The sequence below is a fragment of the Dendropsophus ebraccatus genome, chromosome 5, assembly GCF_027789765.1.
Source record: "Dendropsophus ebraccatus isolate aDenEbr1 chromosome 5, aDenEbr1.pat, whole genome shotgun sequence".
In the NCBI taxonomy this organism is placed as follows: domain Eukaryota; kingdom Metazoa; phylum Chordata; class Amphibia; order Anura; family Hylidae; genus Dendropsophus; species Dendropsophus ebraccatus.
Window position 1 is genome coordinate 96,470,174 of NC_091458.1, and position 14,638 is coordinate 96,484,811.

The 14,638-nt window shown below is 41.0% G+C and overlaps 1 protein-coding gene across 2 annotated transcripts; it reads left to right on the plus strand.

Moving 5' to 3' along the window:
* Window positions 1-8: 8 nt before the first annotated feature.
* Window positions 9-3,718, plus strand: ABHD13 (abhydrolase domain containing 13). 2 transcript variants are annotated; one of them, XM_069970757.1, is made up of 3 exons: window positions 9-160; window positions 1,131-1,261; window positions 2,621-3,718. In XM_069970757.1, the coding sequence occupies exon 3, from the start codon at window positions 2,637-2,639 to the stop codon at window positions 3,645-3,647; it is 1,011 nt and encodes a 336-aa protein (XP_069826858.1). In that variant the 5' UTR covers window positions 9-160; window positions 1,131-1,261; window positions 2,621-2,636; the 3' UTR covers window positions 3,648-3,718. The 2 variants fall into 2 exon arrangements, with proteins under 2 accessions (XP_069826858.1, XP_069826857.1); XM_069970756.1 differs by having other exon boundaries at window positions 9-120.
* The last annotated feature ends 10,920 nt before the right edge of the window (window positions 3,719-14,638 follow it).

The following is a 14,638-nucleotide window of genomic DNA, read 5'->3' on the forward strand; positions in this document are numbered from 1 at the left end:
CTTAACGTCTAGGTGACGTTTCCATGAGACTCCCGGAAGAGGAGCGGGAAGTGACAGCGGGGCGAGAGAGACTGCGATGGGATGAGAGGCCAAGAGCAGCCCGTAACCTGCACCTGCCATGTGAGCTGCATGGGGGGTGCTGCTGGGAGCTGCGGACATGGTAGTAGGCTATGCGGTCCCTGTCAGAGCAGCTGCAGCCACGCGTGTATGGCACAGTCCGGCCAGCAGGCTGCCAGTCACTGGCTGGAGAGTCTACTGCCCTTAGCGTATACACACAGCACCAGCTCTAGATGATAGTATATGTATTACTACAAGCAGGACTTATTACTGGGCCGTCCTGGTGTAATGCACCCTCCTGTCCACTGGGGGGAGGCTGCATAGGTGTCCCCTACCCACACACACCCAAAGCTCCCCCGCCTGCCAGCCCATAGCCAGGAGGGGTATGATGTACCCTGCTGCCACTCTCTATATTCCTGGAGGCAATAGCCAGCAGTAGACTGGTTGTAGCCAGCTGGACCTCTTCCCCTATGTACCAGTCTGTCATTTACTGTATTCATGTTGTTTTCTTGATTTTATGTTAAATTCTGTATGTTAACCCCAATGTACAGTGCTTTGGAATTGGGTGTATGACATTAAATAGTAATACTGTGTATAGGGAGCTCCATGCAATAGCTATTGAATGTCTATGGCCACCTAAAGAGTAGCATTGTTGTGGGGGCAGGGATAAAAGCAAACCATTTTTTTTCTCCTAATGTTAAACAACTTGTATGGAACCTGAACAACTGGTTACAACTCTCTCTAGATGAGCGATGCAAGAAAACCTTGCAGTCCCTAGTAAATAGAGGAAAGTTGCTATTGCTTAGTCACATCAGCGGGAGAGAACACTGTGGCGCATGTTCCCTGATGTTATATCTGTAGTATCACTAAGATAGGGGTGTGGGTCAGTGCCAGGAAGCAGGGAACGCCGTTGGCGAGGGATCATACTGTGCTTTAAACTTGGGAGGTGGGTTGAAGCATGCCCAAAGCTCTCTAGTATACTGTACCTGGTTGTTCACAGATAAACTGCTAAAATATTACACAGAATATTATTTTCTGCTCTATTAATTTCCATAATTTCTGTTATTAAAAAGGTCCCTTTAATCTGTGTCCCAGTGGATGCTGCATCTAGAACAGGACTACTGCTAGCACTGGCACCTGAGGAGCTGGATAGCCACATTGTTGTCCTGCCTTATCTTCCATTGTGATTTTTTTTCTACATCAGGTATGTCTGTTCTGGGTTAGCCAGGGAATACATTTGAGACAGCCAATGTGTTTTTTTTTTTTTTTTAAAGGGAAACTATCAGATTCCTGCTAGCAAACCTGCTGACAGATCCCTGCAGCTGTGTACCTAATTTTTTCAGCTTCAGTCTGCTTCCTTTAGACAGTCCTGCTGTTTCAATTACTGTAATCAAACAGAAAAATGTATATTAGTGTGTTAGGAGCAATGAGGGTGTTCCTCAGCCCCCTAGAGCACTATTCTGTTTAAGTAAAGTTATTGAAAATGGCGGGACTGACTAAGGAAAGAAGACTGGCGCTTGAAAAATGACACATGTTGCTACAGGGAGCTGTCAGCAGGTTTGTTTGCACAAACCTGCTGATCATTTGTCTTCAAATATTTTTTATGTTTTTGCCTATTTGCAGTGTATATATAGCTTTGTGTAATGTCATATTTGATTACAACAATCTGCAGTTTTTTTTTTCCTATGGCAGGTTAACCTTTTGTATTACTGCACTAGGTTCTGAACTCTCCCACCGCTACTTCAGAGACAAACCCATCTCTGCATTGACAGCACGATCAGCTGATCACTGGTAATGATTCTGTCCAACCTCAGTCAGCGATTGGCTGAGCAGGCTGTCACTACCTAAAGGGATCCATCTCTGAAGTAGGGATGAGATGGTTCAGCAGGGCACTGCAGGAGGACCCTAGGGGGGAGAATAGGCTCTTTATCATTTCCTATGTGAGTTCAACAATATATAAAGCGTTTTATAAGGCTTAAAGAGGTAGTGCCGCGCTAAATATTTTTTCACAAAATAACACACATTACACAGTTATACAACTTTGTAATGTGTGGTATGTAAATGAATGGCCCTCTTCCCTGTGTTCTCTCCCACCCCGGAGGTGTGTTGCATTAATCTGGCGGCCGGGGGTCGACAGTAATGCGGTGAGTATAATGCACCACACTTCCGGGGTAGGAGGAAAACACGGGGAAGGGGGCCATTCACTTACATAACACACATTACAAAGTTGTATAACTTTGTAATGTGTGTTATTTTGTGAATAAATGTTTAGCGCCGCACTAACCCTTTTAAGGTTCTTGGTAAAGCTGGTTCACAACTATAGTTGCAGCATTTATATTGGCTGTAAGACAAGTACAGAATTTTGACTCTAGCTGCAGTATAGCTTTAGTTACAGCTGATTTTGACATTCTACATCATATCAGATACATGTGTCTACATATCACTAGATTTTTATTTTGTGTCGTATATCACTAGATCAGGAGGAGATTTGTTTACAACAATGGAATAGAAGATATAAATATGCAATTTTTTTAAAAATATATTCTACCTGCCTGTTTTTCAGGGCGCAGATATCAAGAATGGAAAAACATTTGAAGTTTTGGGCTTGTGCGGAACGCTGGTTACTGACCTTAGCGTCGTGGTCGTGGGGACTATGTCGGATATGTCTTCTCCCTTTAATATTAACGTTTAATATGTATGGTGGTATTATTCTGCTGCTTCTAATATTTGTCTCCATAGCTGGAATACTATTTAAGTTCCAGGATGTACTACTTTATTTTCCTGACCAGCCTTCCTCATCACGACTTTATGTACCAATGCCCACTGGAATACCGCATGAAAATATATTCATAAAAACCAAGGATGGCATACATCTCAACCTCATCCTCTTAAGATACACAGGTGATAACTCAAACTTTTCCCCAACCATTATTTATTTTCACGGTAATGCAGGAAATATTGGCCATAGGTTACCCAATGCACTGTTGATGCTGGTCAACCTAAAAGTGAATTTACTCTTGGTTGACTACAGAGGGTATGGAAAAAGTGAAGGAGAGCCAAGTGAAGAAGGCCTTTACCTAGACTCTGAAGCCGTGCTTGACTATATCATGACTAGACCTGACATTGATAAAACAAAGATAATACTGTTTGGTCGCTCACTAGGGGGCGGAGTGGCCATTCATTTAGCCTCTGAAAATGCACACAGAATATCAGCGATAGTATTAGAAAATACTTTTCTTAGCATTCCTCACATGGCAAGTACCCTGTTTTCTTTTCTTCCTATGAGGTACCTTCCTTTATGGTGCTACAAAAATAAGTTTTTGTCATACAGGAAAATCTCTCAGTGCCGAATGCCTTCCTTGTTTATCTCTGGGTTATCCGACCAGTTAATTCCTCCATTCATGATGAAACAGCTCTATGAACTGTCCCCGTCCCGGACTAAAAGGCTAGCCATCTTCCCAGATGGGACACACAATGATACCTGGCAGTGCCAAGGCTACTTTGCTGCACTTGAACAATTCATAAAAGAACTGACCAGTAACCACTGTCCAGAAGAAAATACAAAAACATCCAATGTGACAATAATATGAATGCCAACTTCTTCCCTTTGCACTGTTGTATATTACGTTTGTGAAACTTTATTAAAAGAATGTCATTTGTACTGTTTGTTTTCCAAACATAAGATGGTAAAACTTGGAGAGTGTGTCCATGATGTAGCTGAGACTTAAGCTTTTTTTTTTTTATGAAGTTTTGGTAAGCTACACTTCTCTATAGAGTTCTTAAGAAACTCAAGTTCAGTGCATGCACTGTTTTAACATATCCTTCATTTTGCGCTGATTTTATAAATTGGCTTTGGCTGTACCTGGAATGATACAATACTCTTTATTTTGTTTTACATACATATTTTAAAGCCCCGTTCTTATCCACCGGTTCTGAGATGACACAGCAGGCAATTCACACGCATACTGCATGTTCAGGAACTAAAAAATAGGACCCATTTTTCTAGAAATAGCACCATTGTGTTATCAGTGGGCAATGTCTAGTGTTGTAGCTTATGCTCATTCAAGTGAATAGAGGTGAGCTGCAAATTTAGATGAGTGGTGCCGCTGCTTCCTGATTATTTTTATATATATATATATATATAATCTTCTAATCTGGAAATCTCTTTAAAGCTGGGTTTAAATGTTGTTTTTGTTGCATTTTTTACATTCATTCGCTTTCCTTTTTGATCTCTCATGAGTTCACTAATTAAAAAAAAGACTAAAGATGCAACAAAACTGCACTGTATGTACATGACCTAAGGTTCCATTTACACAGGAAGATTATCTGACAGATTATCTGCCAAAGATTTGAAGCCAAAACCAGGAACAGACTATAAACAGAGATCAGGTCATAAAGGTAAGCCTGAGATTTCTCCTCTTTTCAAATCCATTCCTGCCTTTGGCTTCAAATCTTTTGGCAGATAATCTGTCAGATAATCTTTCTGTGTAAATGGACCCCAAGGTCCAAGGGAAGATAAAGCTACTTTTATCATGCTAGAAAAGGGTATTGGCAATAAACAGTTATATAAGACTACTACTCCAGTAAAACTTATTTACTTCAGTAAATATATACAGTACTTGTTAGGTTATCTAACATACTGTGCATAAAGGTATAGTTTTCCTTTTGGGTAATTGTCACAATCCATTATGTGTTCTTTACTGTACTGTGATGACCAGAGATTGGTTTCTAATATTATGTGCAATTCATTCAACTGTTATTATTATTATTATGCATGCTTGTATTATTTTGCTGTTTCTATCTTTTACCTTGGCAATGCACATCTTCACCTCATCTTTGTATGGAAAGTGCTTACTTGGGGCAGCCTAGACAGGCGTAATCTCAGTGACCTCCAGTAAGTATAGGTCATATTTTGGGGACATGCGGAACAGTTTCCATCCCACCATTGTTACAAAATGCATCTGTTGCATTTGTTTTATCCATTGCAATAAATAGTCACCTAATGGAGCATAAGCAATAGTTCCTTCTGATTATGGGTTTGGTATTGTAATTTACATTAATCATTTGAGTAAGTATTTTCATACTCAATAGTAAATGATCTTGAGTTTTCCTTTCATTGCAATATCCCAGCAAGTGATGCATACAGAGGATCTGCATTAAGAACCCCAATGAGCAGAAGAGTTTCTAGTGCTGGTGGCAATCTACTCATTAAAGCGGACAACAATTATTTGAAACAATGTTGTGATGAGTCCTTAGCCTGCTATCCATAATGACACAATATATAGCTGAAGTGGCGATATGCTCACAATCAAATTGCAAGGGCTTCTATCTTATTGTAAGAATGTTCACTTTGTATGAGAGCTGTTTTAACACCAGTTTTACTCATGTCAGGATGTACATATTTAGAATAAATTATTCATGTTTCCAAAATGCTTGACAGATGAGTGGTTTGTGTTGCTTTCTTGGGAAGATTATTTTATACTTGTAGCACAGGTATATGCAGCCTTGTCCTGAATTCTATTAGATGCAGTTTCATGGATGATATGAACTTATGTATCTGCAATCGTTAGTACAAATCACACGAAGCTTCCAGATTTCTAGTTATGTATTTTTCCGGAATTTATCAACATTGTGAAATTCCATCATCTAAAGTCCCCTGTTTACAAATAAACCAACTAAGTAACAGGACTTACCATCATGAGGGGAAAAAAGCATCTACACCATTCAGTGCTGCAGACAACCTAGAAAACCAACCTAGACATCCTAGATTCTACAAGAATATTTAACCCCTTCACGTCAACTATACAGCTATACTGGTTTCTACTGCCAATGCCCTGTGTAGTAGGAATGTAAATAAGTTCCTGGAATGAAGAAGTCTTATTAAACTCAAGGCTGATTACATTAATATGGCAGGAATCGGGCATAATCACAGGCAACCTGTCATTAACCCATTAAATGCTGAGATCTTAAACAATCACAGCCTTTAAAGGAGTCTGTGACAGAAGATGCTGTCACTGACTGTAGAAGTCCTGATCAGTTTCCCTGACCGTTGAAGGAAGAATACTTACCTCTGTTCTGTTGGATTGGCGATCTTCTCATAGAGTCTGCCTGATTTCCACAATCATGTTTGTGTTCATTATCAACAGACATTACCAAATTTTCAGACAAACATCATAACTAGAAAAATGTAAAAATGGAGAGAAGGGGTCTATGATGTTCTGTAGCTCTATAAAATTCAGACAAACCTAATCACCCAACCATCCGCTTATCCAGTCCACCATACATTATGCATAGTGATAATTTCCTTTGAAAAAACTACTCCCGTAATGACCATTTTTAAATGGCCTCAAGGAGGTTTCACAGTAAATGCCTAAATAAGAACAATTTAAAGCGACTGTACCCACAATCTGACCCCCACAAACCACTTGTACCTTTGGATAGCTGCTTTTAATCCAAGACCTGTCCTGGGGTCCGTTCGGCAGGGGATGCAGTTATTGTAAAAAAAAAACAACTTTTAATCTGGCAGTGCTGTGTCTAACGGCCGGGGCTTACATTTGTATATGCATTAGGCTGGCACACCCTCTCTGCCCTTCCTCCTCACCCTTCTCATCATTAGGAATGCTCCAGGCAGATTGCTTCCTATTCCCCACCTGTGTGTATAATGAACATGGGCTGGATCGTTAATACACCTGTGCAAAGCTCAAACAGCAGTAAATGTTCCTGGATCATTCCTAATAATGAGGAGGGTGTTGAGGAAGGACGGAGAGGTGGTGCCAGCCTAATGCAAATAAAAATGTAAGCCCTGGCCCTGAAACCACCAACCCGTCTAAGGGAATCCATAAATGTGGAAAGTCCAGATGTCTATGCTGCCTCTCCTTAAAAATCGGAATGACAGAGTTTAGCAGCAGGGAGGGTGAAAAATTTCCTATCAAATTTTCCCTCACATGCACTTCCAGTTATGTTGTATATGTGATAGAATGCCCATGTTCATATCAGTATGTCGGGCGCACGACACAGCCATTACACCTAAGATTAAATGGCCATAGACTGAATATCAGAAGAGGCTTCCAAAAACACGGATTGTCCAGACACTTCTATGAAAAACATGACTGCGACTTCAGAAAATTGATAATCTATCCCATTGATCACATACCTATACATGTGAACAATAGATTGGGTAATTTAATTAGAAAAGAGATGTATTGGATATATCGCTTGAATACACTCCAACCCCGAGGATTAAACGAGATCACAGAAATGATTGAGTAACCAAACTTCATAATAATATATATATTTTTTTATTTTTTTTTATTTTTTATTTTTTTTTTATATAAACAGTGGAACACCTACCTGTGTCCGCGAAGACTATATTTTCATTTTATTATTCATTTCATTTTATTATTTAATATCCTTTGAATCTATTCCCTACCAGTCTCTAGCATAATATTGTGTGCAGAAAACACTCTAAACTCCCACAAAAAAAAAAAAAAAAAACAAACAAACAAACAAACAAAAAAACTAAACAACAAAAAAACCAAAAGTAGCTGTTTGGCTGGAATCTGTCTGGCCGGGGATTTGAACATGGGATGCCGGCTGCTGGGGTCGGGACATTTGCCGGCTCACCACCCGGCAGGTTCATTCCAGGTAAAGGATTTAGAGTTAGAACTAGACACATATCAAAAGCCAACAAGTGTTGGTGTATGTATATACACAGTAAAATGTCAGTTTGTATTTTTTATGTTTTTATGTATTTATTTCATGTATTTTTATATATTTATTTATGATTAAGTACAAGCACGTATTTCCCAAGAACATTACAATGTTTTGAGTAAACAATGAAAGTAGACTGAAGATGAGAGCACAGCCAATGACAGTCCACCCCGGGAAATTTGAATGTTGAATCTCCCGCCCCGGCCCATTATAAACAGAGAGCTTGTCCATATGGTTTCAATTATCTGATGAAGAGGCATGTTCCTCGAAACGTATTTTATTTTACGTCATGCAATAAAGTAGTTTAAGATTTTAATACTACGACTCCATCATCTCCTTGGAAATTTTTGGAAAATCCGCTCAGCGCCGGACACCAGAGTACACCACGTATCCTGCCTGGATAAAGTGATCTTGCACACCGAAGCCCTGGCCCTAGACACAGAGCTGCCGGATTAAAAGTTGTTTTTATAACAATAACTGCATCCCCTGCGGAACGGACACCAGAACAGATCTTGGATTAAAAGCAGCTATCTGAAGGTACAAGTGGTTTGGGGGGGACAGATTGTGGGTACAGAGTCGCCTTTAAAGGACAACTCCGGCGGGACCTGTAAAAAGAAAAAAAAACACTCCATACTCACCATCCCTCCGGTGACGATCGCCACTTGATACGCCCGCTGTCCGCGCCTCTGTCACCTCCGGCCGCAGTCCTACGATCTCCCTCACTTCCCGGTCAATGGGAGAGAAAAGTCTGCCGGTGCGCTTGCCAATCAGGGCTGAGCAAGCTGGACGCCATGTGATGCGCTCCAGCCAATGAAAAGGCTGCTGGTGCGCAAGTGCACCTTTTCCTCTCCCATTGACTTCAGCAGAGGAAGGAGACCTGGCTCGCCCCCCAGCTCTGACGACTTTGTCACAAGATGGCGCCCGGGAGAAGAGGACGGGTGTCAAGAGTTATTGGGTATGTATAATTAATTTAACTTCCGGGGATGTCGAAAAGTAGGGGAAGGGGGCCAGACCGCTTATTTACACACATTACAAAGTTATATAACTTAGTTATGTGTGTTAAATAAGCTAAAAAAAAATCGTGGGAGTTGTCCTTTAATGCTATTTATATATTTTACCCTTTATCTATTTTATAGCATTGTCTGAAAACTTTGTTACTGATCAGGTAAATGGAACTACATGTCATCTTTTTGAGACAATAAAGAAACCTTGTAAACGAAAAAAAAAAAGTCATTGTTAACTTTTCTGTATGAGAAAACAGCAATGGAAAAAAAGGTTGTACTGTATTTTGCTCTGTCTGATAAACAACCAATATGGACAGTGTTTGTGGTCCTGAGAAAACCCCTTTATTCATCCAAGGGTTATCTATAGTATATTTCCAGATCTGGCATATATGTATTGCGGTGAGGAGTCAGCAGATCATAATCTCTCCTTTCACTACTTCTCTATGTATAACCTTTTGTGTTGATACGTGGGTACGCACAGTATGCTGAAATCCATCTGTATGACTGCCAACTAGAGTGCTGCACAACATTCCCACTGTAAATTGTTTAAAGGGATCAGACAATATAAAAGTCCTTCAGGTGTTCAGGGTATTTACAGGGTGAGTCCGGGGCCCGCAGACCTGGATGCCTTGCAGTTCCATATTAATAATCGACACTTCTGCACTAATTGCATGAAACATTTTTAAGTGTCTCTACTCACTAATCGTGTATGTCCAGGCGCCTCAGAAAATGAGCTCCAGCATATGAGAAAAGAGCTCAACATTCACATTGCCAAAAATAGGATTTAACTGATACACAGGAGAGTCCTAGCTGTATAATTTCTGGTTGACGGGTTTACCTAGACTCCAGTGAGTTGTGATACATTTCTACATTACAGCTCAGCATCTTACAGCCTGCTGCCATCTGCTGATGAAAATGTGTATATCAAGTCCTCCCACTAATGTGGATTGATGGAACTGGAAATTTGCGGTTTACAGTGGTTTAGCAGGGGAAAATCAGTGGAAAAGAGAAATGTTAAAGAGGCACTGTCACCAGAAAAATACAACTTTTGACATGTCAGACTTTCTACTGTCAGCAGTCCTACACAATAGTTTTCTTGTACTGTTTGCTAAGCCACTTCCTTATACGTACAAAAACATGGAATTTATCAATAAAGTATATAAAGCCCCACCCCTATGCACCGCATCAGATTAAGCAAGATGCACACACCATACAGAGCAGGTTTAGATTTCTGCCTGCTAGCAGGCGCAAATCATGATAAATCAGGCACGGGTGGAGGCCATTCCTCCTGCCAACCATGCAGCACCCCCTGGCCGCCCATCAGACAAGCAGGGCATACATCCCGGGAGATTTGTCTAACTTGCTGATAGTTCCCCTTTAACCTCTTACTCATGTAGCCAATTTTTGCCCCCATGACAAAGCCCCTTTCACAATCTGACCTATGTTACTTCATGGGTAATAACTTTGTGATGCTGTAAGGATGCTAGAGGGCTTAGAAGTTTACTAGCATATTTTCTAATTTTATAGGCCAAAAACTGCACTTCTCAAAGAATACACAATAGGTTTAAAGCGACTCTGTACCCACAATCTGACCCCTCCAAACCACTTGTACCTTCGGATAGCTGCTTTTAATCCAAGATCTGTCCTGGTGTCCGTTCAGCAGGGGATGCAGTTATTGTCATAAAAATAACTTTTAATCCTGCAGCGCTGTGTCTAACGGAAGGGGCTTACATTTGTATATGTATTAGGCTGGCACCACCTCTCTGTCCCTCCTCCCCACCCTCCTCAGCATTAGGAATGCTCCAGGCAGATTGCTCCCTATTCCCCACCTGTTTGTATAATGAACATGGGCTGGGTCATTAAAGTTATTTTTATGACAATAACTGCATCCCCTGCTGAACGGACCCCAGGACAGATCTTGGATTAAAAGCAGCTATCTACAGGTGGTTTGGGGGGGTCAGATTGTGGGTACAGAGTCACTTTAAGGAACTTTGTTAACCCTTTAGGTGGTTTACAGAAATTAAAACAAAGTAAAGGTAAAATACAAACAAACTTTTTTTTTTAATTTTCAGTTGTGGGCTATGTTCCCACAACGTTAAAGTGACGGGCATCTTTCGGTATGTTTGTCATTTTAGCACTATAGGTAATGACAGAGACAAGTGATATGCGGCTGTCTTTTCACATTGTGGGTACATAGTCTTGATCTGTATTTTTCTATAACAGCTGTATTAATAGAAATAGAGTTTATTAATAGAAATAGAGTTTATAGAAATATCCCATGTGTGGCACTGGTGTGCTCCTTGCCTCGCACACAGGTCTCAGAATTAAAGGATTTTGGAGCCTTCTTTTTATTAGGGTGCTTTTTTTGGGTACTATATTGGGCTAACAAAGGAATTGAGGTGCAAAACATTAAAAACACCCTCTAAAAGACCCCATTTTGGAAACTACACCTCACAAGGAATTCAACAGATGTTTCATAGAATTTATTAGTTGAGTTAAGACATTAAAATTAAAAAGTACTAATCTGCCTAAAAGGAGACCGGAGCAGAAACCACCCTGCCCCTTAATAAAGCTTTTGATACTTACCCTCTCCTCCCGGTGACTCATTATGATTATAAGCAGAGATGAGTCTGACATCCATAGGAAATCACTAAGCAGTTAATAACCATCGAATTTAGCAAACCTACATAGTAAGACATGTAGACCTCACCACCCAGGTTGTAAGATACACACAGGGAAGGAAGAGCGCTCCTGGCACAAACTACCCTTCCCCGCGTGTTCCGTCAGCTCACAGCTGACTGCTGCTGATCAGATGATACTGTAGTTATTCTAGTGCCACAATGTGCTTTGATACTGTGTTTGCTGTGTACACATTCATTATGCTTGGGGTAGTTTATGTAGAATTAGTATGAAGTGTCTTAATGATTACAGATTACCTTAAGGAAACAGATGTAACCTGTCTTCGCTATCACATAGGAAACTGTTTTGAATTTCTGTAAACCACATTGAAAAAAAAAAAAAAAAGAATGTCTGTGATCTTGCTCTTTTTGACCTAGACCAAGTCCTTGAACTAACAGCTACCAGGTCCTATCTAACCATCTCACTTCCTAATGATATAGGAATGAATGCATTAACTGTGCCCCAGCTGGTTTGCTATAAATTGGACTTGGCTTCCCAGTAAATTTAATATTTAGCATAAATGGGTTTCATGCAAGTATCTAACTGTATAGTATGCCTACATTTTATATTAATGAACATCCAGATTAGGGATGGTCCGAACCTGGTTCGGGTCTGGTTCGTATGAACCCGAACTCTGGGCAATGATTCCCGCTGTCTGACTACTCCGTGGAGAGGGTGGATACAGCGGGAGGACCGACTGGAAAACTGGGATACAGCCATAACCATAGGCTGTATCCCAGTTTTCCAGGCGGTCCTCCCGCTGTATCCACCGCTGCACGGAGCGGTCAGACAGCGGGAATCTGATGCCGAGCGTTCGGGTTCATACGAACCCGAACCGAAGCAGGTTCAGACCATCCCTAATGCAGATGATAAAGGGTGCATATTTGTGTATATAAATATTTATTTATATATGGAAGATCTGAACTGCAGCTATTTCTATGCGTGTGGTGCACCTCTCCAGGATGCACCCCAGTGGCATCCTTCGTTATGGGTGATGCAGCCAGGATGATTCTGTATATTTTTAGTGTGAACATGGGTTGACTCTGCCTTCGGCTAGTTGATTTTATTATACTTGACACGTCTGCAGTGGCTTCTACCAGCACCTAAATAGTTAGCTCCTTGCCTTGCAGGTGATTGACAGTCCTATCCTCCTGTCTTTGTATGGCTGCTCCAATTATCTCTGAGACCGGGATCTGGTTGCCTTTAAAACTCAGTCATTCTCTATGCCTGATGACTGCTTTAGCATATACTTGGGTGTGCCTATACTTGCTTCCTACAATGTGATTTGCTGTCTTGATTTGGTAACCTGCTTTTGGCTTGTGTCCCTGACTACGTGTTAGTCTCCTGACTTGGTCTGTATTTTTGTCCTCTGGTTTTGTGATTCTGGTTTGTCTCATTGTCTCTGTTTATTGCCTAGCGACTTTGTACTAGTATCTGCCTCTCCTGGTTTGACCCTAGCTTGCTGACCCCCACCATTGTGTATATTTGTCCTTGTCTTGTAATTGTCTCAAGTTTATCTCTTGTCGTGTTCTACCTATATTAGCATAGGGGACGGCTCCATGTTGTCCCGTGTCGCCTAGGACATGTTGAGGCAAGTATGCAAGGACAGTGGGCGTGGGACATTGTGAGGGCTACACTTGTCTCTGCGTCACCTGTGTTTACCCTGACCTGTCCTAACAATGGGGCTCCATTATTTTGGAACATTTCTAACTCACTGAGAACACTATAGACACTACAGATGGTTATCCAATATCCAAAACTCACAATGATTTGAGCTATAAATTACAAACTCATCTCGGTACCGTCTCTGAGTGTACACACTGTGCATACAAGTGTAGGGACGCTTACTATTATTCTGTGTTCTTTCAATTTCAGATGGAGACATACAGTGGTTTGTCATACTATGCTCAATTGGATGCCTTACATTTGGAGATTTTAACTTCTAGAATATAGTTCCTGTTAAAAATATCTCTGTAACTGACACAGCATTGTATGGCGGCTCACAGAGTCTTATGCAACACCAGAAATTCTGGTGATCAACAACAACAGTAAACTAACTAATCGCATGCCATTTTGTCAACAGCACATCAACTGTATTGTTGAGGCAAGTCAACAGCAGTGGAGATGCGGTGACAATGATGTATATACACTGACTGGCCATAACATTAGAACCCCTGACAGTTAATAACATTCATAATGTTAATGGAATCCAACATAGGGTAAATTAGGCAGCAAGTGAACAGTCCTTTCTCGAAGTTGATGTGAAAGAAGCATGAAAAATTTGCAAGCATAAAGATCTGAGCAACATTGACAAGGGTCAAATTATGATGGCTAGATGACATTGTGAGAGTATCTCCAAAACACACTCTTGTGGGGTGTTCCTGATCTGAAGTGATTAGTACCTAGCAAAATTGGAAGGACAGTTGATGAACCCAAGGTACCCAATGCTCCAGGGCAGGTTTTAGACTAAGTGTGGCCCTGGGCAAAGTTAAAGAGGGGCCTCCCCAAGGAACATGCATAGTATTTGTAAAACAGTATTGTATACTATACCCTAACCGAATATTTTAATGTAGAGACTAAAAGGGGTTTCTGGGCACACAACATCTGGCACCTGGGATCGGAAGACCTCACAGTAAGAGCCCTATTACACGGAGCAATAAACTGCCTAATCAGGCTGATATGGGCAGATATGAATTGTTTAATTGTTGTCTTTTAAACATGTTTAAAAATTATTGCCCATTGGCCGGGCATTGTTATATGTAATAGCAATGCGCTGCCGATAGCAAGGAATGTGTAAAGAAAATAATAAAGTTATATACTTACCTGTCCATGCTCCCCAGTGTTCTTTTAGCTTCTCCACACTCATCACAGCCACCACTGGCATGACTGAAGCTGTCTGTGCAGTGACAGACCATTCAGCCAATCACTGGCTATGGCACTGTCCCATCTCAACCAGTGATTGGCTGAGCGGCCTGTCACTTTAGAGATGGCAGCGGCGGCTCTGTTGAGCGGGGAGAAGCTTTAAGGACACAAATACTACCACTATACAGTGACCAGCTCACAATAAAAAATACACACCCGAGACAGCAGAAACAACACACAAACTTTGGCTCAGATTTATAAAAGGGTGTAAAATATACACAGGTATAAACTGCCCACAGCAACCAATCACAGCTCAGCTTTTATTT

Coding starts and splice junctions, on each gene's coding strand:
- ABHD13 (XM_069970757.1), top strand. CDS start 2,637: ATGGAAAAACATTTGAAGTTTTGGGCTTGTGCGGAACGCTGGTTACTG.